The sequence below is a fragment of the Coturnix japonica genome, chromosome 37 (assembly GCF_054131305.1).
Source record: "Coturnix japonica strain WE chromosome 37, WE-NBRP24, whole genome shotgun sequence".
Taxonomy (NCBI): Eukaryota; Metazoa; Chordata; class Aves; order Galliformes; family Phasianidae; genus Coturnix; species Coturnix japonica.
Window position 1 is genome coordinate 2734476 of NC_140699.1, and position 26263 is coordinate 2760738.

At 46.5% G+C, this 26263-nt stretch overlaps 1 protein-coding gene and 1 long non-coding RNA gene across 2 annotated transcripts; both read left to right on the plus strand.

Annotated features, from left to right (window-relative positions):
• Positions 1-18374: 18374 nt before the first annotated feature.
• On the plus strand, positions 18375-20189 carry LOC146754907 (myosin-binding protein C, slow-type-like). The gene is made up of 2 exons (XM_085526540.1): positions 18375-19024; positions 19722-20189. Exons 1-2 carry the CDS (start codon positions 18820-18822, stop codon positions 19988-19990), a joined length of 474 nt encoding a protein of 157 aa, XP_085382666.1. The 5' UTR covers positions 18375-18819; the 3' UTR covers positions 19991-20189.
• A 2251-nt stretch (positions 20190-22440) lies between these two features.
• On the plus strand, positions 22441-24936 carry LOC146754908 (uncharacterized). Its single transcript, XR_014938518.1, has 3 exons — positions 22441-23426; positions 23902-24238; positions 24799-24936. It is a non-coding gene; the product is annotated as an uncharacterized LOC146754908 (long non-coding RNA).
• Positions 24937-26263: the final 1327 nt, after the last annotated feature.

The window sequence follows — 26263 nt, forward strand, 5'->3', positions numbered from 1 at the left end:
GCTGGACTCTTCTTTTGCTGCTTGGTTTCCTTTTGGCTACAGGGAGACAGCTGTCTAAAGGTGTGTTTTCAAACCCACTCTCCAAAACCATGTTTCATTGTTGCAGGTGGTTCAGTGTGCTCTTGCAGTGCAGATGCTGTAGTTTGCTGTAGAATCTGAATGGTTTCTGTTCCTAGGGAAGGACTGGGAGGAGGTAGTGAGAAGAGAATTCAATGCCTGAGGTGTATCTTAGTGAGAAATGTTGGCATGAGGTGCTGAAAGTCTTGAGCTGTCAAAGGCCAGTGAGGCTCAGACTCCTTAACCTGCTGGAGCAGGGTGGAAGCAAGGAGTGGGCACTGCTGTCCCACAAGCGGCACTTGGTTCTGGTCTTCCAGGTCTGTGCTGGCCTGGATTTCTTCTGAGAAGTTTGTTGGAGCTGCTTGGAGTAGTGAAGGGTGGGGAAGAAGTGCTGCTCAAGAGCTAAGGCTCGGCTTGATCATTTTGGATGGATTTAACCATGGTATCTGAAGACATAGTTTCCATCAGAATGATCCCAGCATTGTGCAAGTGTCTCAGCTGAAGCCCCTGAGCAGATGTGTGAGACCACCCGCCTCCTCCAGATGAGCCATAGGAAAGCTGACTGTGCCCAGTAATTACAGCTTCTGCAGATTGAATGTGCTTCCAAGTGTTTTCCTTAGTGATCAATCATGTCCCAGCACTCTGATATTCCATCTCTGGCACAATCTGGAGCATCTCTGCAATCCTTGGGTGCCCATTCCCACCAGAGTTTCTTCCTTTCTCTCTTTAGAATCAGTGTGGTGCAGTTCCCTGTGTTTGTGAGCAGCAGCCAGCAGGCTGCAAGAGATCCAATGGCAGCTTTCAGCACACAGAGGGATGTGATGGGGACAGACTGTCCTTAGTGCCATGCAGAAGGGAGTTTTTACCGTCCTCTATCAAGAAGTATGAAAGAATAGAGTTTGAATGATACTTGTGAGCAGGTGCTGTGCTGTAGGGGATGTCAGGTAACCATTAATTTGGGGGTGCAGGAAGGAGCAGTGAAAGTGATGTATTAGTTTGTGTTTTGACTGTTGGAGTGCAGTTCCATTTTTGGGAGCAAAACTATGGGCTAAGATGGAAAACAGAAGGGAGAAGGCTGATACCTGGATAGTGGGCTGAGCTTTGGTGACTGCAGCCATCTGCAGTAGAAGTTAGAAGTTTTGCACAGTGGGGTTCAGAATGGGAGCTGATGATGAATGGGAGCTGCTCGAGGGACAGACTTCCACATACAAGTTCCAGTGCCTCAATGACTTTCTTGTAGCGAGGAGCCCAAAACTGAACATAAGACTTGAGGCACAGCCTCTCCAGTGTTGAGTCCAAGGGGATGATTACCTCTCTGCTCCTGCTGGCCACACTATTTCTTATACAGGCCAGGATGCCGTTGGCCTTCTTGGCCACCTGGGCACACTGTTGGCTCATGTTCAGCTGAGCATCGACCAACAGCCCCAGGTCCATTTCCTCTGCACAGTCCTGCAGCCACTCAGCCCCAGGCCTATAGCGCTGCATGGGGTTATTGTGGCCAAAGTGCAGGACCTGGCATTTGGCCTCACTGAACCTCATCCCATTCACCTCAGCCCAGTGAGGTTGATCCAGCTTATCTAGATCCCTCTGAAGGGGCCTCCCTTCCCTCAGGCAGATTGACACCAGCTCCCAGACAAAAGACAAAAAGAGAAGAAAGCAGAAATGAAGAAGGCTTCTCTGAGAGCTGCCCCTGCACCTGCAGAGGTGAGTCCTTGTTATGGACAGACACAGCTCTTGTTGTCAGGGCCTCCATCTGTGAGACATGAATGAGACTGTAAAATCCTGAGGGAAGTGGCGTCCTGTTTCTGCACTTGCTTTGTTTCTTTGCAGTGTTTGAAGTGTTACACAAAATGAAGGATAAATCTCTAAAGCAGGTGGTCGGGATGCTGGCATGATGATGTTATTTATGTAATTAGTGCTATTATTTTGTAGTATGTTAGCAGTTTGCTAATAAACAAAAAACAAGGGGGGGTTGGAGGGGTCGGTAACAGAGGAAGGGGTCCTGGTAACAGAGGATGCTGAGAAGGCGGAAATACTGTATGCTTTCTTTGCTTCTGTCTTTAGTGAAAAGGCATTCCCTGAGGAATCCCAGAACCTGGAGGTTAATGAGAGAGTCTGGGGAATGGGAGATTTCCCTTTAGTCAGGGAAGAGGTGGTCCGTGAGTGCCTAGGAAACATTAAGGTCCATAAATCCATGGGACCTGATGGGGTGCATCCACGGGTGCTGAGAGAGCTGGTGGAGGTCATTGCTGAGCCGCTCTCTGTAGTCATTCAGAGGCCTTGGAAACTGGGGAGGTGTCTGAAGACTGGAGGATGACCAGTGTCACTCCGGTCTTTAAAAAATGGTAAGAAGGAGGACCCAGGTAACTATAGGCCAGTCAGCCTCACCTCTGTCCCAGGGAATGTGATGGAACAGCTTGTGCTGGATGCCATCTCCAGAGAACTGGGAGTAAAGCAGGTTATCAGGAGTACTCAGCATGGGTTCACCAAGGGGAGGTCGTGCTTGACCAACCTGGTGGCCTTTTATGAAGATGTCACTGGCTGGGTGGATAGGGGGAGAGTGGCAGATGTAGTCTACCTTGATTTCAGAAAGGCTTTTGATATTGTCCCCCATGACATCCTTATAACAAAGCTGAGGAAGCATGGAATAGATGAGTGTACAGTGAATTGGGTCAAGAACTGTCTGACTGGCAGAGTGCAGAGGGTTGTCATTGGTGGTGCTGAGAGGGGATTTGATCCAGGTTTATAAATACCTGAGGTGTGGGGGCCATAGTGGCACGGCTGGTCTCTTTTCAGTAGTGCGTGGGGACAGGACTAGGGGTAATGGGGTGAAACTTCTGCATAGGAAGTTCCGCACGAATGTGTGCAAGAACCTCTTTACAGTGAGGCTGACGGAGCACTGGAACAGGCTTCCCAGGGAGGTGGTGGAGTCTCCTTCTCTGGAGATATTCAAGACACGCCTGGACACCTACCTGTGCAACGTGGTGTAGGGAACCTGCTTTGGCAGGGGGGTTGGACTCAATGATCTCTAGAGGTCCCTTCCAACCCCTACAATTCTGTGATTCTGTTGGAATGTGGGAATGCAAGAAAGAATATTCTGAGCAGTAGCTGTGGAGCGAGATAAATGGCACGAGAAAGCAAAGCTGAGAAGTAAGGAAGGCTCCAGAAGAGAAAACAAAGTCCAATAGGGCATATTTAGAGACAGGTGAAGAACCCTTGAGTGCACTGAGGAGTACTAGGGTGCTCTGGAATGTCTCTTGGGCTCCCTACAGCACACATACTTGCTCTGGGGCATGTCTGGAAGTCTGTAGAGCTAATTGCGGGGCCCTGAGAAACCTCTGGGGCACATTAGGGGGCACTGGCTTCCATGTGAGTGTTTCCAGGTTCCCAGAAGTCAACAGGGAAGCCTTTGGAGACCCCTTGGGAAGACTCAGTGGGGCCCTAGAGTGATGTAGCAGCTTGTGTTGGTTGCATCTCCTTGGCAGGGAAGCGATTTCCCTGGTGGGAGCTGACTGACTGGGAGGTGATTCCCTTGGTTTAATTAATTTAATTACCTGGAATATAATTAAATAACACTGTTCAGCATTCAATCAAGATTATATTTTTCCAAAGTACTTCAGTCATGCATCTGTAGCAGCTTTGCTAAAATATATTGAGTTTATTCAAAATTCCAGTGATGCTCCTAAAGCACTTGAAGTGCATTTGAGGTGGCGAGTGACAAAACAGCTCTGAGAGAATCATCATCAAATCAGAACATTGGAACGGTAACTAATAGCAGAGATTCTGATAAGAATATTTAAATTTTCAAATGACCTTTTTCTAAAGTTGTATTTCACCAAGTTTCATCAATATGCACACTGAAGAGCTGACTTGCTATGTTTCTTTTTATAAAAAATCATGTGTTACAATTGAGAAAAGAAGGTATAGCATGTAACATTCTCCAAGTAAAGTGCAAAAAACATTTCTTCACAGTTCCAATTAATGTCTTATGTTTTGTTCAGACTCACTAAATGATGTATTTCAGGGTACATCACATGGGAATATAAGAAGACTATTCAGAACAGGAGCTGCAGAGCAAGATGAACAGCATGTGAAGGTAAGGCCGGGAACCAAGGACACAGCTTTTGTGTCACTCAGCCACCTGTGGCAGAGGTCAGGATTTCAGCAGGGATTTCTGCAGACGTTCCTTGAACACCCCCAGGGTGGGTGACTCCACCACCTCCCTGGGCAGTCCATTCCAGTGCCTGGCCACCCTTTCTGAGAAGTAATATTTCCTAATGTCCAGCCTGAACCTCTCCTGCCGCAGCTTGAAAACATTCCCTCTAGTTCTATCAGTAATGACACGAGAGAAGAGGCCGACCCCCAGCTCACTGCAACCTCCCTTCAGGAAGTTATAGAGAGCAATGAGGTCTCCCCTGAGCCACCTCTTCTCCAGGCTGGACATTCCCATCTCCTGCAGCCTCTCCTCATATGGCCCCATTGTGCTCCAGACCCCTCACCAGCTTTGTTGCCCTTCTTTGAACACGTTCCAATGCCTCAGTGTCTTTTTCTCAGTGAGGGGCCACAAACTGGATGCAGAATTCGAGTTGTGGCCTCACCAGTGCTGAGTACAGGGGGACAGTCACCTCTCTGCTCCTGCTGGCGTCACTGTTTCTGATGCAAAATGTATGTAAGTGTCACATGTGTGACATCCTTCTTGATGGAGTTCTGTGACTGGAGTTCAATGGATTTGAGAGCTGACTTGAAGCCTGTGGGCATCACCCAGGAGTTGGGGTGAGAGGATGAGGCGTAGGAACAGGAACCTCTTTGGTCGTTATTAACTCCCAACTTTTTGGTCAGGAATCTCTGTGTGTTTCTTTATCATGTAAAGAACAGAGTCATTGTGCAGCTTGTGAATGAATTGATTCACGCCTGCTGATTGGTGCTGTTCTCTACAGGGAGCTGCAATGGAAATGGACACTTGTGGTCCACTGTCCAGCCCCCTCCCGTGTTGGATTTTCTGGGCTTTGAGACACGTCTTCCAGATGCACTTTGTGTTATTTCTGATGTGTTGACCTGTTGAGCTCCAGCCCCAAAGGAGGATTCAAGTACTACCATTGGGAATGTAGTATTTCTTGCTAAACAGAATTCGTGTGCACCCTTGTCTTTCGTCTGCACAAAGGATCTTGTAATCATCTCTGTCTGTGTTTCTTTTAGAGCCAGAGATGGAGCAGAGAGGAACACAGACTTGGGTGAATCTTCATTCAGGAGCAGGGACATGTCATGCTCATCTGAGGTGTCTGGCTGACAGCAAGAGCAGAGAGGTAAGTTTCATAGGGTCGCATGCCCATTTTATTTTATTTTTCATTCATGATGCATAGAGGCGTTCCCCAGACAAAGTGAGCATTTCTCAACTGGACTTTCTAGAAATGGGCTAGGCAGTGAAAATGGGTTTGAAGCATTCCTAAGAGCCCCGCAAGAGAATGCTGAGAGTTAATCTGGCACCCTCCTTTGGAAACGTCCGTTGTCTGTCAGCTCTTCAGCTGTGCCCTAACACCTCCCATTGCGCTGCCACACCAGGATAGAATTCCAAGCCCACACTGAGTCCTGGAATGTTGTGGTGCCGTGTTGGAATCAGACGTGACCACGTGGTCTTGGCTCCCCGCCTTGTGGGGGGTCATGGTGGACCAGGCTGTTGGCCGTTGGTGATGTCATAAGCGGCTGGAATGAGGGGAGGAGCGGTGCGTTCTGTGTTCCTTTGTGGGTGAGCTAGTGGTCGGAGTGGTTGGTTGTCTTGTTGGTCTTGTGCCTTTTGTGCCGTTAGTTAGTTAGTTTTGTTAGTTAGTTAGATTTGTTAGTTAGTTAGTGTTGTTAGTTAGCGTTGTTAGTTAGTTACTGTTGTTAGTTAGTGCCGTTAGTTAGTTAGTTCCGTTAGTTAGTTAGTGCCTTTAATTAGTTAGTGCCGTTAGTTAGTTAGTGCCTTTAGTTAGTGGCTTTAGTTAGTATCTTTAGTGCTTTTTCTTCTCACTGTCGTGTGCAGCAGCTTGTAGGTAAGCTGAGCTGACGTGGGATGGATGGGTGGGCAGTGAGGTGTTGAGAACTGCTGGCTGTCGGAGCTCACAGCACCGTATTGCTTACTCTTGACCATCAGACGTAATTTTCCCCGGTACACACGTTCCAAAGGGGGTATCAGTAAAGTTGGCACCTGTCCCGTGCTTCTTCCATTGTCTTTGCTCAGTAGTGGAAGCATTGTAAAGTTGCTGGGCGGACAGGCATCACGTAGCCTGAGACTCAGCATGTCTTGCAGCAAGTGGGTGGGACAGTTGTGCTGTGTGTGTTATTCCATGACTGTCTTAGCCCTGCTCACTGACCTGCTCTTTCTCTCTCCTCTCCTCACCCTCCGCCCACTGCCTCGATGCAGCTTTTGCTCTCATTTCATCCGAGCAAAGCGACAAGGAACTGCTGCAGATAGCTTGAGGTGATCTCACTGCCAGGTACGTGCCATGTTTTGTCCCCCCGCATGGTTTTGCCGCAGGGTATGCGCGGGTAGCTCTGAAGAAGTCTGTCCATACTGTGCTGTGTGAATAGAGAAAACAGAAGTGTGTTTCTGCTCTGTTCCAGCTGTTCACACTTGCTGTGATGGGTGCTGCGTGCAGTGGGATCAGCCGTGAGCCTGAGTTGGCGGCGACGGAGGTACAGTATGAAGCTCTGGCCAGTCTTTTTTCCCTGTGTTGAGCCATTAGAAGGAGCTGCAGGTGTACTCTCCTGCAGGAAAGAATGGGCCAAAAAGGGCCTGGCCACCTGTCTGTGCCAGTGCCATTGCTGATTAGTCTGGGTAGAGAGAGATGCATCTTTGCATGGCCTGGCAATGCACGCCAGAAAGGGAAATAACTGTGATGAGACGTGCAGCTCCTTCTGAAGTGCTCCTGATAAGGACGGAGCGCATTTGCTGCAGCTTTCTTTGCAGATGTGCTCCTCACCTTGAAATCCTCCTGATTTGTCCTCATCTCCTGACCACGGCCTGTGCTCTGTTTTGCAGGCTGATAACATGCGGGAGCCGCAGCTGGTGCGTGCTATGTCATCTTTAAACGTACCAGCGATTGCGGCAGCCCATGTTATTAGGAGCCACGTCGCCCAGGGGCCGGATGAGCTCTCTCTGGAGGTAAGCAGTTCCAGGCGTTCCTTGTTGTTGTGCACAGAATTAGTATAGAGTGTGAACGCCTCGGGAATACTCTCATATTTTGTGTCGTAGAAGAAGGCTTTTGTTTTAGCTGTGCTGAAGCTGGGATTGATGTTTCAATCTTTTGCAGGTTGGAGACATCGTGTGCATTGTTGATATGCCACCAAAGGAGATGAGCCCCTTTTGGAGAGGCAAGCGTGGCTTTGAGGTAGGCACACATTTTTGACTAGAGAGCACAGCTTCAGTAGAGTCGGGAATCTCCGGTTGGAGCTGCTCTGCCTGCACAGGATGGCTTCTGGATGCAAACAGTTGCCCTGTGTCGGTGTCAGAGGACCTTCCCTTTGGCTCTGGGCTTGGGCTAATGCCCACCTGTCTTTTTGTTCTTATTACAGGTTGGTTTTTTCCCTGGTGAGTGCGTGGAACTCATCAGGGGAAAACTGCCCGAGTCCATCCTACATTCGTTGCCAAAGCCAGGTGCGTATTTTACATTTGACAATGCGGGTTAGTAAAATGGGGTCTGAACGTGGCTTTCAGGGGGTTCATTAATGCCCGAGTTGAGCAAGCTTAGAAAGAGAACTGCATTAAGCTCCTTGGGCACCTCCAGGGATGGGGAAAATCCGTTCTTGCGTGTCTTTGTTGGGAACATGCTTTCTGTTGTTACGTGTTCTGTTGAATGTGTTGCACTCGGCCTCGTCCAACCGAGCCAGGGCTGAAATGAACTTGTTTTTTTGTTTTGTTGCGCAGAGCCAAAGAAACGGGGCAAGTTCATCTCCTGCCTTCGTTCCCTGTTGAAGGCCTGCCCCAGGAGAGCGAAGCAGCCTGAGCCTCCAACATTCTCGGGATCCATGTCCCTGCTTGACATCATTGAAAGGTATTTAGCCAACAGGACTTGAGGGCTGAGCTGTAGGAATGGAAGCATCCTCTGCTGTTTGAAACAGAGCGCTTTTCTAAGCTGTGTTTCAGCAGAAACCAGGCATTGCCCGGAACAGGCAACTATTGGCAAGGGTTCGGTGCAGCTCTTCCCTCACCCTGCACCACGACTGACAGCATGCTCTGTTTTCTCTGCAGAATGAGTTCTCCCAGTAAGAGGGCAGAGTCAGCAGCTTGCAGTTGGCGTTCCTGCTTCTGCCTGGGCAAACCATCCCCTGTGGCCAAACGCCAACTGCAGAGCAGTGCCAGGGAGCCCTCTGAAGCTGAAGTCTTGGTCCTGGCAGGTAAGCATGCAAATCCAGCTTTCAAATCACTGCTTGTCAGCAACACAGGTAGAATTCATGCTTTCAGTGGGCTTGTACATCCTTCTGGCATTCAAGCCTGTGCCTGACATCTTCAGTTGACCCCTGTCTTTCCCAAATGAGTCTCTTGTCAACACAAGAGCTGGACCTGCACGAGGATCACTTTCAAGACAGTGACACTGTTGCTAGAAGCCTATTTGCTTCTGCCCACCATCACTGCATAGCCAAATGTCAAGAACCTGTTTCATGATTCATCTTGTGAAACTTTGACACTAACTGCTGTGCGTCTACTCCTTCCTAGGTGACCCGAGCCCTTGTATATCTCCAAGACGCCAGGCATGTTACGATGCAGCATCCTGTGATTCCATCAATGAAGAACTGTTACTAAGCACAGGATGCTGCAGTTCAGATGAAAGCCTTCCGTATAACATCAGTTATAAAGAGAAGAATGCCATCATCGTTGAAGCTCTCGTTCATCCCATACCTGTTGAAGCTGCTGACCTGAGCCTGCCAGACTCCTCAGGCACCAGCCTGAACCGAGTGCCTTTCGAGGACAGCCCAGCCCAAGCACAGCACGAGTGCCCCGACAGCAGCACAACCATGCAGGCTCAGGTCAGCATTACAGAGGAGAAGCCAAACATCTTGGAGGGGGAGGTAGAATCAGGCCAAGAGTCCCAGGCTCCGGGCAACAGCACGACTTCTGAGACACTCTCGTCAGACAACAGAGAATGAGTCCCATCTTTCCTCCAGACCTCACACCCCCTCCTTTTTCCTATTGAATAAAGGCACGCTCGTGCTCAATCAACGCCTTGACTGAATTCTGAGTTTTCATTCGCAGAGATTGGGATGAGTACAAGAAACAGCAAGACAGCTCAGCTTGCAACGCTCTGGCTGTGGGGTGCGTGCAGGGACACTGTAACCATACAGGGAAAGGCTTCCACTGCTTCCTCAAGCTGTAGTCCAGCCCTGCTACTGCTCTGTGGCACAAAGCCCTGAGGGATGTTCCATATTGTTAACCTAAGTGAAGCCAGCTTCATGCACTGTGTTTTGTTGTTGCTGGGTGAGAGGGGGATGCACGTTGGTGAGAAGATGAGCATTGCTGGATCTGCCACGAGTGTCCCTTCTGCCTCTAAGAATATGTCCTAAGTAGGATGTGAACACTGCTGGCACTTCCTCATTGCACGTGCTTGGAGGATCTTCAGTTCTTGCACATTCAGGATGCCTGTCAGTGACTACGAGGAAATTCTCAAGTACTAGGAATTCCATGAAACAGTTGGAACGGGTAAGTGTCATCTTTGTACAGAAACAGCACGCCTAACAGTCTGTCTCACCACTCTAGAATTAATCTGAGAATAGATTAACAGCTCTTGTCAGTTCTCTAAGTCAGGTTTCATTTGTATAAATTTGGAATTCGTTTTTTAAACCAGTTGGAAATTGTAATATTATATTAGAGAAGAATTCACACTCAACTTTAAGCATCTGTGTTTTGATTTGTAGGTGGTTTTGCCAAGGTAAAACTCGGGCGGCATCTTCTTACTGGTGAAAAAGTTGCACTAATAATCATGGAGAAAGTTACTGTAGTGGTAAGCCAAAAGGCATTTAAATATGATAATATCTTCTGTTGGAGTTGTGGAGTTCTCAAGAACACGGGGGCAGGTGGGATGGTACATACGAATGCAGCCTACTGGGCCCATTGCCTTTTGAAAGATGCTGTAGAGCTGGAAAAAGTTTAACAGAGCACCACAAATCTTGTTGCTGGTTGTTCAGAGGGCAGTATTCTCTGGCTTTAAAATGGAGGAAGTTATTACATCATTACATTACATTACATTATTGTTACATTATTACAGCAACTTTACCAAAATGCCAATGAAAATGCTGAATGTTTTACTTTTCATTTTTCACAGCTCTGTTTCAGAATTTCTATGGGAGTGATGTCAGTCATTGCTGAGTTGATGTTGAATTGTGTACTGTCCCATATGTGCTTGTTCTGTTCCACAGCAGTCAGATGTGGTACCTGGTATGTCACAGTAGTTAGCGATTTCATCGCTTGCTTTTATGGTCTCTTAAGGATGACTTGCCTCATGCTAAAACAGAAATTGATGCCATGAAGAACTGAAGTCATCAACATGTTTGCCCATTGGATCACGTAAGAGAGACATCAAAGAAATATTTATAGTCATAGAGGTAAGAAATAGTTTCTGCTTTCTGTGCTGTCTTTCTTACTTATCTTTCTCTGATACTCTCTAAATGCATTTTCAGATAACCTTATCTTACAGGGAAGCTGTTTGATTGCATTGTTTCTAAGGACCGCCTTTTGGAAGAGGAAGCTCCAGTCTTTTTTTGACAGACTGTTTCAGCAATTGCTTCTGTTCACAGTCAGGGTTATGCCCAGAGACCTCAAACCAGTGAGCCTGAACTGCAGTCAGTCTTCCATAAATAATAATGAATGTGTTTTTATTTTTCTGTTGGCAGAGAGAGTTACAGTACTCCACTCCATTCCAGTGGACTGCAGGAGAGAACTGAAGGGGGGAGAAGTAACACAAAGTAGAACTCATGGGTTGAGATAGAATTATGTACTGAGATAGAGTAAAGAATAATAGTTATGATGAATGCAAAAGCAATTGCTCACCACCTACCAATCAGTGTCCAGTTAGCCTCCTAGTAGTGGAAGAGATTTACATGAAGTTCTACCCCCTTCAAAACTCCTTCCACAATATGTCATATAGTATGGAATATCCTTTGGCCAGTTTAAGTCAGCTGTCCTAGTTCTGTTCCTTCTCACTTCCTTGGGCTCTCAGCTGAGATTGACTGTGGCTCTGTACAACGCTGCCTGGCAGCAACTGTAAGCATCACTGCGCTATCTCCATTGTTTCTCTAGAATGAAAACGTAGTATTATATCAGACACTGAAGAAGATAATTCAGTCCCAGCTGAAACTCAGACAATAACTTGTGCTTAGGATTCTTTCCCTACAGGAAATGTTAGATATTTATTGCTATGTGGTACTGTGTTCTGTAGCTGAGCTGGATTTTGTTATCCTTGAAGAAGTATCTTCCTCTGAAAGGGGAGTAAAACATGATGCTCCTAATGAGCGGAGCAGAGACACAGATCTGATTTGAGTGTTGGTTTCACATTTTTGTGATGCTCTTTGCTGCAGTTTGTATCTAGAGAGAAGCCCTTGTGGTGTCAGTCTGTTGTGTAACCTGCTCTAGTTTTGTGCCTCAAGGAAGAGTGATCCTTTAAACAAATGGTGGCTGTACAGAGAGGGTATGGGGTGAGATGCATTCCTCTGGCCCCATCCAATGGATTTTCTGTCACAAAGATCATTCTCCCCAGCTTCTCTTCTCTGAGTGGGAGCTTCAGCCCCCTGCACAGGCTGGAGGTCATCCATAGAACTTGCTTCAGAGTTTGTTTCAGGTTGTTATCCTTCCTGGCCAAAAACCAGATACAGTATTGTAGATGTGGTCCAGTGAGTGTTGAAGCAGGAATGACTTGTCCTGGTCTGGTTGTGCTGCTTTTTAATGCAGCTGATGATCTTGTTGTACTTCTTTTCTGTCAGAGCACACTGCTGGCTTGCATTCAGCCTGTGGTCTCTCACCACTTGTCCTCCTAGTCCCCAGGTCCTTTCCAACAGATACAAGCTAGTATTTCCCACCTGGGATATTGGAAGATGGGAACTTGCCAGCAGTCAGTGAAGATCTCTGAGACAGCGAGAGCGAGCGAGCTTTGAGTAGACTGGGAACCACTGTCCACAGCAGGAAATAAGAGAAGAGAAAAGATGTTTCCTTGGGCATTTGGGTGGAAATCATTCCTGACTGCTTTCTCATCCACCGGGAAAATCTGCTGATTGACAATTTGAAGCTGATAGACTTTGGACTCTGTGCAAAGCCAAAGGTAAGAGTATCTGTTAAATCAAATACAGTGTGCCCCCAAGTAATGCATGTTTGACCACCGTATGCAACAGGGGCTTGTCCAAACAAACTCCTTAAAATCAAGCTGTTTCTGTGGCTGACATGTCATTGCATCTTGTTTGGATTGGCCTGAACTGTATGAGAGTGGTTAACAGATTGCTCAGAAGCACAGGTAGATAATTTTCTCTAGCTAGACTCCCTGTTTTCATAGTCTAAGCTGTAGATAATCTTGTAGGTATATCACCTGTCTTATGCAAGGGTCTGTAATAGGAGCATGGGGTTGGTGTGCCTAAGGAACCCTCTAAGGAACTGCATGTAGGATGAGATTGTGGATAGAATAAAATGACTTTTGCAGGTGACGTACAAATCCTGTGATTGCATATGCTTGAACTGAATTGTTTCTTGATCTTCAAACTGATTTCCAGAATCCTTTATTAACATGTAAGATGGGTGCTGGTAAGAAAGAATGGGAAGACTGCCTTACTGATTCCAAGAGAATTACTTGTCCTCAAATGATTTTTCCTGGCCAAAGTTAGAGCCTCTCACAGGTAATCGAGACCAACAGGCTGTTGTTGCACAATCAACAGGCACAATCTAGATGATCAGCTGAGGAAAATAAAGCATCATGCCAAGGGTACTAGATAAGTGAGCAGCTTGAGATCTGCACATTTATGTGATACTCATGGTCTTATACAATATTTGTTTAGTGAGGTCACATTGAATGAAAACAAAATCTAAGATTAATGAAAATATACAAAGGAGAAGAAGCCTCTGAGGCTTCTGAAGTGTTATGACCAGAAGACATAAACTCTGTTTTTGAAAGAGCAGTTTGCTCTGTTAATTATCCATCATTTTTGTGCAGTCTTTTTTGTCAGACTTGTCTTTAGCTTCCAAGTTGTATGTGAAGACTTGTTTGCACTGTAATGCACAATGTACGAAAAATTGAGAGATGAAAATGTGAAGAGTTTTTCTATCTTTGATTTCATGTCTGGAATTTTGGAACCCACTACTTGCAGTTGTTAATCTGTCCAAACTGGTCTGGTTTGCAATGCCCTCATACTTCTTGAAAAGCTCTGCTGTTAAAGGCAGAACAATTCCTACAAGTGCCATGGCCCCACTGTTGTTCTAATTCTTGTTTCTTTGTTTTCCACACGCTGCTTTTCAAGCCTCCTTTTTCTTTACAGTCCAAGTGAGAATTGCACTGTGAGGTGTCTGAACCTTGTTGTGCCTCTACATAAAGAGAACAGCAGCAAAGCCTGACAGGTGACTGTGCTGACAGCTCTCGTAGCCAGTAACACGTAACTGTGCTAAATCCCTTGTGATGGCTTTGATTTAATTTTTGCCAGTGAAATCCTTGTAAAAGGAACTGCAGCAGTGTGATGAGCTAAGGTGAAGATGCTGGTTTTAGCAGTGCTCTAAGCTGAGTGGAAGGGCAATTGAATGAGGGTTATATGCTTTCTGTGGACAATAAGGTTGTGGTGCTGTTGGGGTGGGTCCAGAGGAGGGGCCACTGTGATGATCAGAGGGTTGGAGCAGCTCTCCTATGAGGAAAGGCTGGATTGTGGCTCTGGGCAGCCTGGTCTGGTGGTTGGCGACCCTGCACATAGCAGGGGGTTGGAACTGGATGATCTTTGAGATCCTTTTCAACCCAGGCCATTCTATGGCTGTACAGTTCCATACTGGAACAAATATAAAATGCTAACTATGTAAAACATGGAGTCAAACCTGTGTGATTTGTCCACACCAGGAGGTGATTAGAAAACAATTTTTTAAGCTACAAAGCTGCTTGCATGAAAGGAAAAGAAAACAAAACTACAAGAAAAAGGGAAAACCTTTCTTCCTGAAAATAGGAAGAATAATGGACCTGACATGAAATTTGGGTGAAGCTGCCTGATTTTATGAAGCTATTCCCATTATTTTCTTGGTGCTGTGTTTCCCAAATGAGTGGTTTCTGGCTGTGCTGCAGCACCAGTCTGCATGTGAACATCAGCTCTATTCACCATCTGGGAAGATTAGGACTTCCCTTCTCCCACCAGCACCACTGAATTACAGTTACTCAGTGGTTAAACAAAGGAATCCTTAAAGAAGGGTTTACAGCTGTCGTGTTATCTGAAGTGCTTGGGGCATTCTGATGCTATTAAGCTCTATGTATTAACAAGTTCAAAAAGAAAAGGTAGGCATCTGATTGTTGTGACAGTTTCTAAGTGATTTGGAAAGCTGTACAACCCAACCACTCCTTCTATTTGATGGAGGTGACAAAGCTCAGTTTAATTTCTGACTGCTGTTTAAATCCTGAAGCTGGAGCTGGTTCCTGGAGCAGAAAAAGCTCGGAAGCTGTCCCTCCTACAAGCAGGCACCTCTGAGCAAAATATGACATCTCGATTTCTGATGGTAAGGTCAGGAGATCTGATTCCAGCGTCTAGCTTTCGGCTTCATGCTATGTTAGTGGGACCTTTGGCATCTAGCACTGACCAACAGCAACTGACAGGCTGGTAACAGTGCACCCCAAAACAGTTATGTGTCTATTTATGTTATGAGGGAAAATTGCATTGCATTGAGATTTCCTATTTTTACACTTTGCAGATCTAACTCGCTGCTGGAAGAATCCTGTACGCCTTGTTCACACCATTTTCAATGAGCTGGATGAGTCTGTTGTTGGCATTTTAATACCATTTCCCAGGCAGGCAATATGTATGGAGTATTTGGCTCTCTCTACAGTCATGAATGTTTGAGTATCTTCAACATGTGGCTCATTGCTTCCATTTCAGGCTGCCCAGAGAAGCTGTGGGTGCCTGTCCTTGGTGTTGAAGGCGAGGTTGGATGGGTGATGGGCAGCCTGAGCTGGTTAGTGGGCAGCCAGCCCATGGCAGGGTGTTTAGAACTAGATGATCTTGAAGGTTTCTTCCAACCCAAGCCCTCCCGTGATCCTATGATTCTGTGATTTCATTCAGGTTTATTGAGATGAGATGAGTTCTCCTAAATGCGCTGTTCTCCATATGATTATAATTGGAGTCTAGATGGATGACTTAAACCAGACATGTCAGTGACAAGCATTACTCCTCCAGGCTTGACCTGACAGTGCTTTACTTGCACTATGAGCTAATGGCTGTGCTTACAGCACCTCAGGGAGACACCTCAGAGATCACAACGTCCTTCGGGTACAGCAGGAGACACTCAACTCTCCAAATGTGGAGTTTAATTTGTCAAAAGAGGAGACTGGATTCCCATGCTAAGAACTTAGGACCGTTTCAGTCATAGGTTTAAAGATGATGTAAGTGCTGAGGCAATTCATGAACTAGAAGAATGAAGCCCAGATGTCAGGGCTCAAGTCGTGACTCCAGTTGTCTGTTTATGAAGTTTGCCAGTGCTGAAACAAAATATGGGCACACAAAATATGTACGATGGTAAAGAACTGCAGGGACATTGCTGACCATGAGGCATTCATTTATCATAAGGCCAAACATACACGTTTAATCCTAGTTCTAATTGCTAGATTCTAATTCAGAAGCTGGCAAATTGACAGCTTTTATAAACCACGTACCAGATTACCTTATCTCCACAAGTTGAAAGACATACACTGTACAGGGGACAGAGCCAAAGGAAGAAGCCCAGGGCTTAAAGAAAATGTCTAAACTCGGAAAACTGAGGAAAGAATTGGAACAAGCAAACTAGAAGGAAATAAATGGAGGGTGTTTTATTACTGCATTGTAACCCCCTGGAAAACAAATCGAGCCTAAAAGATGGAGACAACACTTAGGACTGAAAAGAAAAACAGAATTCCTTTATGGAAGTTAATTGGAGCGCAAAAGTTAGATGATGAAACTGGCCTCTATTAACACACAGTGGAATAATTGTAGTCACCTCACCACTGCTGGATGTGAGCCCAGCCACACAAAAGCAGCTGCTGGTTTTCACTGCAGATACTGCAGGAAGGAGGAACAGCCTCCGGACTGGACCAGCCCCACACCCCCCTGTCCTCCCCGCACTCCCCATCAGCCCATCCCACCTCAGTGCTGCCTCTGTCTCTTCTCTCCTCTCCCCGTCCCAGCGCCGGCCTCCCCCGGCCTCCCATTGGGCAGCGGCAGCTCCGCCGGCTCCGATTGGCTGAGCCGCAGTGCGCGGGAGTGGCCGTTGTGGGGGGGGCAGAGGGGGATGTGGGGCTGCAATGTGTCAGCGTCTGGAGCACAGGTGAAGGCAGCTGAGCTGTGTGAGCAGTTGTGTTTGAGTCTGGCTGCAGCTCTCTTAGACCCCACTGAAGGGCTGAGTGCCACTGGGAAAGGATCTCTGTGTGGAGATTGCTTCTACTAGAGGTAGTTCTATCAGACTGTTCTATAGAGCTGTGCAGGGCCTGTAAAAGGAGCTGAGGGGGACTGTAGGGGGGATATGGGGCTGTGGTGGGCCATAGGAGGACTAGGGGCTCTAGGGGGCTGTGAGGGTGTGTAGGGGTTGTGGGGAGCTATTGGAGGATATGGGCAGGTATGGGGCTTTAAGGGGTGGTGTATGGAGAGATAGAGGGTTGTGGGGGCCTTAGGGTGATATGGGGCTACTGGGGGCTGTCGGGGACTGTGGGGAGGAATATGAAGTTGTAGCAGATTGTGGGGGTGTAGGTGTGGTATATATATGTACATCTATGGGAATATACATATGAAAAAGATAGATCCATGTGTGTTCTGGGCTGCACTGAAAAAGGGGTGGCCAGCAGGAGAGGGAGGTGATTGTCCCCTCCTGCTCAGCTCTTGTGAGTGGGACCTATGTTAGTGGGACCTTTGGCATCCAGCATTGACTAACAGCAACTGACAGGCTGGTAACAGTGCACATCAAAGCAGTTATGTGTCAGGATGGGTCAGGAAAATTATATGGCATTGAGATTTCCTGTCTTTGCTCTTTGGAGATCTAACTAGCTGCTGGAAGAATAATGTACGCCATGTTCACACCATTTTCAATGAGCTGGATGAGTCTGTTGTTGGCATTTTAATGCAATTGACCAGGCAGGCAATATGTATGGAGTATTTGGCTCTCTCTACAGTAATGAATATTTCAGTGTCTTCAACGTGTGGCTCATTGCTTCCATTTCAGGCTGCCCAGAGAAGCTGTGGATGCCTGTCCTTGGTGTTGAAGGCGAGGTTGGATGGGTGATGGGCAGCCTGAGCTGGTTAGTGGGCAGCCAGCCCATGGCAGGGTGTTTAGAACTGGATGATCTTGAAGGTTTCTTCCAACCCAAGCCCTCCCGTGATCCTATGATTCTGTGATTTCATTCAGGTTTATTGAGATGAGATGAGTTCTCCTAAATGCGCTGTTCTCCATATGATTATAATTGGAGTCTTAAATTATAATTGGGTGACTTAAAGCAGACACCATACCTTCTGATGGCCAAAATGAAATGAAATCAATCCTTTACTGTGTCAGTAGTCTGTAACTAGAGCCCATCAGGTAATTCCCAGCCTCCTGCCTGTATCAGTGGCTGCACACGGTGAAAAAGTCTGATGGGATTTTAACCTCTAAAATGTTCCAAAGCAACCAGAGGGTGAATATATTCACTATGCAAATACCTGCAGGAATAAGCTTGTCATGTATGTCCTCAGGTACCACAGTAGTTAATGGTGGGACTCAGTAGGTCATGCTGAAAGTTGAGTCTGCTGATCTTGAAGGTCTTTTCCAGCCTACACGACCTTATGCTAATATTTCTGTATTTCTTTCTGTTCAGCTCCCAGAAAACCTCCCACCCAGCCCCCAGCTGACCCCGTGGTGAAAAATAAAACAGAAACCTCAGTGACGCTGGCATGGTCCCCTCCGAAGATGCAACGCCCCATTCCAATCGATGGCTACATTGTGGAAGGCAATAAACTAACTGGCTTCACGTGGGTGAGGTGCCACGAGTCTCATGTCCCCGTCCCAGAGTTCACGGTGAGCAATCTGTCTGAAGAGGCTGATGATCAGTTCCGAGTGTATGCAGTCAATGCGCATGGACAGAGCCCGTCTCTGGAATTCCCAGGGAGCGTGCACCTTGGTAAGCACAAAAACCCCAATGGAAATGGGTCAGTGTGAGCTGAGCAGCTGTGTTGGTTCCCTAAAGATGTTTCCTTTGACTTTAAGGATAGTAGTGCATTAACACACCAAAGGCTTTCCTTTATTACTAGTTCTCCTGTCAACCTCCAGCTACCACTAAAGTGATACAAGTTCTGTTTCTGTGACAGAGACATGAATATCCTTATCTTTTGATATCACACATGTGCAAGAGGCAGAACTTTCTGTAACAGATCTTAAGCATAGAAGTGCTTCTTCCAGCACTCATGCAAAGGGAGAAGTAGAAATGTACCTATGATTTAATCTTCCATCTCTAAATGAGATACCAGACTTGCATCTAAAGAGCATTAAGACATCCATGTTGTTCTTCCTCAGAACCAGTCCTGGCTGTGAAATCCCCCCTAACAGCTGGTGAAGCTGTACCTGGAGGGGATGCCATGTTTACTACTGATCTTACAACAATGTGTTGCAGCACTTGGTACCTCAGTGGTAAAGTCTTACAGGAAAGCGAGACCTGCATCATCAAGAGAACCCAAACTACTCACAGCCTAATCATAAAGAACATCACCAAGTATGATGGTGGAGCAGAAGTGAAATTTGTTGCCGAAAATGTTGATGTCAGCACCAAGATGAGAGTGAGAGGTATTTGCTTTGATCCTTCTCCTTTCCTCTTACAGTCAAGGCATAGTTGCTGTGATCTGATGATTAGAACTGGGGCTGCAGGCATTCACTGCCTGTACCAAATACCTGAAATTGCATCCCATGGACTGACGTGAGTCCTGGTAATGACCTAAACATGATAGCACTGAGTGTAGAGTAAGCCAGTCTACCCAGCTGCTTGGTATCTGAACCAGATTGCTTCATGCCAGCTGATGAATGTCTGCAGTTCACAGCTCTTGGCCAGTGCATTCAGTCACCAGGTTTACCACTGCATCACCATAGAGCAGTACTTTCAGCTCCAGGTTCAGACAGCCTTTCTGATTGCACTGGAATAGTTTGGAAGTAGGGGAGCAATCATTCCAATAATATCTCTATCAATCAGCTTTGCATGACAAAATAGAACAAATAAACATTCATGATGGGAGGACCTGTTTGTCATTGGGTGGAAACCTCTGCAGAAGCATGTTTAGAGCATTATTAATCAGTAGAAGGAGATGTTTGGTTGATTTTTACTTAGTAAATCCGGCAAGAAGACCAAATGAAATATCTTGAATTGCTCAGCACTGACACAATGATGAGTGCAGGAACAGAAGGTGATACTTTTTCAGAGATCTTGCAGCAAACATTGACCACGTTAGCCTGATATCAATTGAACTAACGAGGCCTTTGCTCCTGACAGGTGCTGCAGTGAGATTTACCAATAAGAGCAAAGATGTAGAAAAGATCTGCGCTCGGCTGCGTGAGGAAGCCAAACTGCAGGCTGAGCTTTCAGACACAGGCGCTACTGTGGAGTGGATGAAGGATGGGAAGGAGCTCAAGGCCAGTGAAAAATATGAACTGCACATTGTGGGGAAGAAACACACCCTGAAAATTCACAACGTCTCAATGGATGATGCTATAAGTTGTCAGTGCATCTGTGAGGGGGATAAAATGCATGAGTTTGCATGATGAGGCTCTTCATCATCTTCTGCTTGCTTGTCACCCTTGTTGATCCATGGAGAAACAAGAAAGGCCTAGAGTAGTGTATGCACTTTGGCATTGGAGAGCTTACTTAATTGCCTCTTCTCAAAGAACAAACTCCAGAGAGTCATGGAGACATCTCCAAACAGAATTGAATAATGGGACTAAATTGATGGAGAGCAGAACTTCCTGCCACGGCTTGTCAGCTAGTCTTAATTTTGCTTTTCTTCTCTCTGTCATGTTAGCATAATATTTCATACTGGCAGGTCTGCCCAAAGAATTAAATGAATTAGCTGATGGACGTTTCCATGTGCTTTGCACTGTAATGTGACTATCAAATGAGTAATCAATGCTGTTATTTTAAAATCTGTGTTGGCAAGCTGTATGACAAACAGCTGCTGTTGGTAGCTTGGTTACTGCAGAATCAGCCTTTGTATCTCATAGATAGGGAAGAGACCCTTAAGGGTCAGCTAGTTGGACTCCCTTGCAATGAACAGGGGCACCGCAGCTCCATCAGGTGCTCTGAGCCCTGTCCATCCTGACTTTGAACATCCTCAGGCTCACAAATCTTATACCTATGCCACACACTCGCAGTATTTCACCATTCAGCATCACCACTTGTATCTTCTCTTGCTGTAAATCAGAGCGAGCTGGTAAATCATCTGCTGTGCGGGTCAGCTGTGTCTCTCCCATGGGCATCACGTGGCTGCTGGGAGGCTCTGAAGAGCTGCAGCCAGAGGTGTGTCACCCGCTGGGCCTCGTGCCCAAAGGAGCCCACAGGAAAGTGTTGTTGCAGTTTGTCATGCACTGCACTGCCATGAGACTTGACGTGCCAGACATCCTCTGACACGTGAGCTCCTGCATCCAGGCAGGACATCTGAGACGTCTCCTTCAGCCTGACGTGGCTGCAGTTTCACACTGGTTTTACTAAGGAAGGAGAAGGCACGTGGATGAAACTCTTTTCCTGCTCTTCTTGGCATTAGCTCATAGTACAAGTAAAGCACTGTCAGGTCAAGCCTGGAGGAGTAATGCTTGTCACTGACCTGTTCCTGTTCAGGGTGGAGCTGGAGGGTAAAATAACACAAGAAATTGTCATTGAAATTCAATATCTGTGAAATTCAACTGGCTGCATTCACAGAACCTGGCGTTAAGATCTGTTTTCTGGTTTATTTCTTGAGCCTATTTTCCATAACCCATTCCTCATTTATGAACCGAAGCTCTACTGAAAACCTTTCGCTGTGTATGCTCATGCTGCAGTGCAGCTCTTGTGACCTTTAACAGCACATTCAAGTTCCTCTGATCACAGGATCCTTAAGGTTGATTAAGACCCTCTAGTCCGACTGCTCACCCATCTCCACCAAGATGCTCACCATCAGCTAGCTAAAAACTCAGCAGAGATGATAGATCAAGCCCAACACTGGATTTGGGATGGCTAGAGATTCCTAAGATATTGAAGGATTGCTTGCAGGTGGTGTTGGCTCAGGTATTCACCCTGCATCCCACCTCCCGTTCTGTTTGGTTGAGAATCATGCATTCTGCAATTTCACTTTGTAATTCAAAGCCCCTTTCTTTATCTGTTAAAAAACTGATCTAAAACAAGCCAAAAAGACTCCGTTGGAACTGGTTGATGCAGAACAAAGGCATCCCCAAAGGACAAGTTGCACTGTTTGATGAACATTATTGGATGAGAGCTAAGCTAAGATTTAAAATGTTCTGGGGCTGTCTCTGAGCATCAAATACAGAGGAAGCCTGCATGATTCCCTGAGAATGGATACCTCCTACTTTGGTGTAGGGTGAAGGGAACACTAGCAGTAACTCCTATCACAAAATGTCACATGGCTCAGACAAAAAAGCCATCAAGAGGGCTTAATTAGGAGCACCAAATGGTCACAAGATGGTCTTAGGGCAGGGAAGTAATCTATCTACGTGACATTGATTGATGCTATTAGTTCTAAACAGCTTGACTCTAGAGGGACTGTTCTTCTTTGGTCACCTAGTTTTACAAGAATAGATGACTCCTGTCTATTACAATTTTTAACTCATTATTTGTTCACTGATGCCATAAATGTGCCTGGCATAGCAATTGGCCTTGGTATATTCAGTGACTGAAAGCAACAGTTGTTGCTCTAAGAAATGCAATGCTAAGCTAGGTCTGCCTGTAGCTGACAGCCATCAGCTTGCTCCTCAGGCAGGTTCTGTCTGGATGGAATGAAGGGCATGAAATACTGATGTGCTCATCAAACTCTGCTTGTTAGCTTAGAGACAAAGTGTTGAATAGGTTTGTTCATGCATTGCAAACACGTTACTTATCTGCCTTCATTTTAGCTTCAGAAGAACGTGTGCAGAATACAGAATTGATTAAAAGAAATAAGAACTGTCTGCATAGAACTTACTCTTTCCTTACACAGGAGAATCAAGCACACGTTTGTATGTGAGTACCTCCAGAGGTGAAACTCAATCACCCAAATGTAATGAGCAGAGACATTACAATCAGTTCTAACTGTATCTTCATGCTGTGCTGAATAAGCCTGAGTCAGGATGTAAACCACTTTCTCTTTTTTTCTTCAGATGAAGCCATTAATGTTGTCAGCAAGCCCAAAACCACTTCAGAAATATCAGTCAGTCCTTCTGAAGACCTGGAGCTGGTGTGTGAGGTGTCAGCTGCAAGCGGAGCTGTCGTATGGAAGAAAGATCAAACAGAGGTGAAGCAGGACCAGAGGACAACCATCATCTCCAAGGGGACGCACCGCAACCTCATGGTCAAAAATGTGACCCTGAAAGACCAAGGGAGCTACAGCTGTGAAACAAAAGATGACAAAGCAACATTCCAAGTGAAAGTCAGAGGTGAGAAAATGCTTGGAATCCCAGAGATAAAGGAACGCTTCATTTTGTGTGTCTTGCATTTGGAGGATCAACTGACAGCCTCTCTGGTGCAAAACATTTTAGCTATAGGACTTTCTTGGTCATCTAGTATCATAGCAACACTTTTCTACATGTGATTTACATCCAGGAATGAATTACTGCAACAAAGGGGAGTACAGCTGCGAGGCTGCTGGCTAGAAACTCACCTTCAAGATTCATGTAACTGGTAGGAAACACGTTTTGGTTGATATTCTTTGATTATTCCCTAGTCTGGCTGTGGAAATGTCTGTGTGAACGTGTCCTCTTTATTCTGCCATGAAACTGTTTTGAGAAGGATGAAAAGAAATACTTACAAACGTGCAGCTAAAATGATTATTTGTTTTTAACAATATTTCATCCAGCTCTTCCCCTACAATTACTTTTATCATCAGCTGTCCATGGATGTCCAACTGTGATTTGTACAATGTGCAACACTGCTCTACCAGTTGATATTTCAACAGTACTATTTACACAGACGTCCTTTTCTGCTCCAAATCTACACCAGCCATGGGAGAGGGAGTAGGTGAGCATCTTCCTCCATTAGCTTGATCTAAATCTGACAGCTTCATCCAATCCAGGGCTTCTCCAAGACCTTTGAAAATTCTGTTACTGTTGAGGAGACAGCAGGCTTCTGGGCTTAGGTTAGAATATGGTGCCCTGTTGATGGGTCCTGAGAGTGTCCAAGCCTTACATAGAGAAAACCATCACTGCTCTTAAGATGTTTTGCAAGCAGGTGAAACTTGATTGAAGTGTGGCAGTGATGCTTTCTGAGATCTCTGGCCCCTAGTTTTTCTAGGCTTTTTGTTTGCCTCTTAAGATACAGTGAGCTGCTCTTAATTGTGGCTGTGTCCTTTGCCACGAGCATACCTCTGAGCACACAGTTATTTTGAGCTCCTCTTCTTCCAGTGGCTCGGATGAGCAATTCTGAAAGATATGCAGAATGGGGATGGCTGTGCTGCTGCTTCCTTTTCTGTCTTAGCTGTGGTTTTCCCTTGCAGGGCACAGTTCTCTGCCTGGGCCCAAGTCTGTGTGGGTCTCTCCATCCACAAAGCTGCTCACCGTGCAGGCGGCACAGGCTGAGAGGAGAGGCCAGAGCAGCTCTCCTGTTGCAACACGGAGCAGCAAGATACAAGTGGAGGAAGGGCCTGCAGCTGTACTGAGGAACTTCAACGCAATCATTGATTTTCCATCTGAAAGATAAAGAAAGAGGAATTCCCTTTCCAGCCCCTACCATCATTGTTCGGATGATTTTTATTGGTTTATTTTTTGTCCATTATATCTTTGAGGATTCAACTAACACACAGTTGCCCTATGGCCTCAGTGGAGCCACACAAGGTGCCTTTCCTTCCTGGTTGGGCAGGCAGTCACAAGATGCAGAAAGCCATGCTGGCGTCTATCCTGTTCTGTGCTGGCTGTACATGGAAATCTTGGGGTTTTCCAGATTTCAGGGCCATGTGCCTGAAACCAATTGTGCTTCTCCTGTAAGCAGAGCTGTTGGTCAGACTTGCTGGCACTAGAAATTAAAGGTGGCAGTGAGCTGAGGCCGAGGAGGTGTTAACGTAAGAGTCAGGGATGCTTTTGAGCTTCCCTTATAACTGTACGGTTCCTCAGAAAGCAGTTACACCTGCCAGCTCCTTTCCTGTCCGGCTGTGGAGCCTTTGCTCACATGCTCCGAATCTTGCTTGAAATCATTGAGAGGAATGTAGCCAGCAGGACTTGAGGGCTGAGCTGTAGGAATGGAAGCATCCTCTGCTGTTTGAAACAGAGGGTGTTTCTAGGCTGTGTTTCAGCAGAAAGCAGGCAGTGGCGGGAACAGGCAACTATTGGCAAGGGCTCGGTGCAGCTCTTCCCTCACCCTGCACCACGACTGACAGCATGCTCTGTTTTCTCTCCAGACTGAGTTCTCCCAGTGAGAGGGCAGAGTCAGCAGCTGGCAGTTGGCGTTCCTGCTTCTGCCTGGGCAAACCATCCCCTGTGGCCAAACACCAACTGCAGAGCAGTGCTAGGGAGCCCTCTGAAGTAGAAGTCTTGGTCCTGGCAGGTAAGGGTGCAAATCCAGCTTTCAAAACACTGCTTGTCAGCAACACAGGTAGAATTCATGCTTTCAGTGGGCTTGTACCTCCTTCTGGCATTCAAGCCTGTGCTTGACATCTTTGGTTGACTCCTGTCTTTCCCAGATGAGTCTCACAAGCTGCTTGAAACCTGCTTGACAGGCAGCACCAAGCCTTTGCCTCCTTGGACAGTGAAAGTTTGACGCTAAATGCTGTGTATCTACTCTTTCCAGGTGAATCGATCCCTTGCCAATACAGGAACCCACCAGCAAGTTGCAATGATGCACGTTGTGCTTCCATCAATGGAGTGCAGTTAGGATGCATGAGTCACTGCAGTTCCAAGGACAGCCTTCCACGTGACAGCAATGATGGAGAGAAGGATGTTTGACCTATTCAGTTTTGGGCCCCTCCCTGCAAGAAAACCTTGCGGTTCTGGAACGTCTTCAGCTACGAAGGTAGTGAGGGGTCTGGAGCACAAACCTTACGAGGAGCTGCTGAGGGAACTAGGATTGTTCAGCTTGGAAAAGAGCAGGCTCAGGGGAGACCTTATAACTCTCTATAACGTCCTGAAGGTAGGTTGTAGTGAGCTGGGGTTTGGCCTCTTCTCTCGTGTGATCAGTTATAGATCTAGAGGGAATGGTTTTAAGCTGTGCCAGGAAAGATTCAGGCTGGACATTAGGAAATATTACTTCCCCTAAAGGGTATTCAGGCATTGGATAGCACTGCCCAGGGAGGTGGTGGAGTCACCGAACATGGGAGTGCTCAAGAAACGTTTGGATGTTGTGTTGAGAGGTATGATTTATCCGGGAAGTATTGGTAATGGTTGGACCAGATGATTTTGTAGGTCTTCTCCAACCTTGATAATTCTGTGATTCTGAGCTGAGAAACTTTTCTTGCTCAAGTCCAGCTTCCAAGCTTAACCACCTACAATGAAGTTGATGTCGTTTTTCTGGTAGCCCTCAAGACAGTGTCCGCATTTACCCAAAATCAGGAGGTAACCAGCTGCAGTGAAGTGAGCGATTTCAGTGCCTATTTCTGATGGTGGCAATGAGTTCAGAGGTCACACTTAATTGACGGTGCCTGTTTCCATTCTGACAAAGGATGTAGTTGCAGCTGACTTCCCGAGGCTGCCATACGTGGTGGTGACGCAGCCTTGGGCTTCTGCGTTTGCATGACTCCCACCTTTCCTTTCTGTGTCTTGCAGGTCAGCTGGTGCTGGAAGCGGCCGGTATCTGAGTAGGAATGAAGGTGAGTGCAGGAGCAGCTGCTGAGGGGAGGAAGGAAGTCCATGCTAATGAGCTCTGTAGCA

Bases quoted from the DNA above. Each gene is read 5' to 3' on its own strand.
- LOC146754907 (XM_085526540.1), top strand. From the start codon at position 18,820: ATGTTTACTACTGATCTTACAACAATGTGTTGCAGCACTTGGTACCTC. The intron at 19,025-19,721 runs GTATTTGCTTTG...TGCTCCTGACAG, and splicing joins CACCAAGATGAGAGTGAGAG to GTGCTGCAGTGAGATTTACC.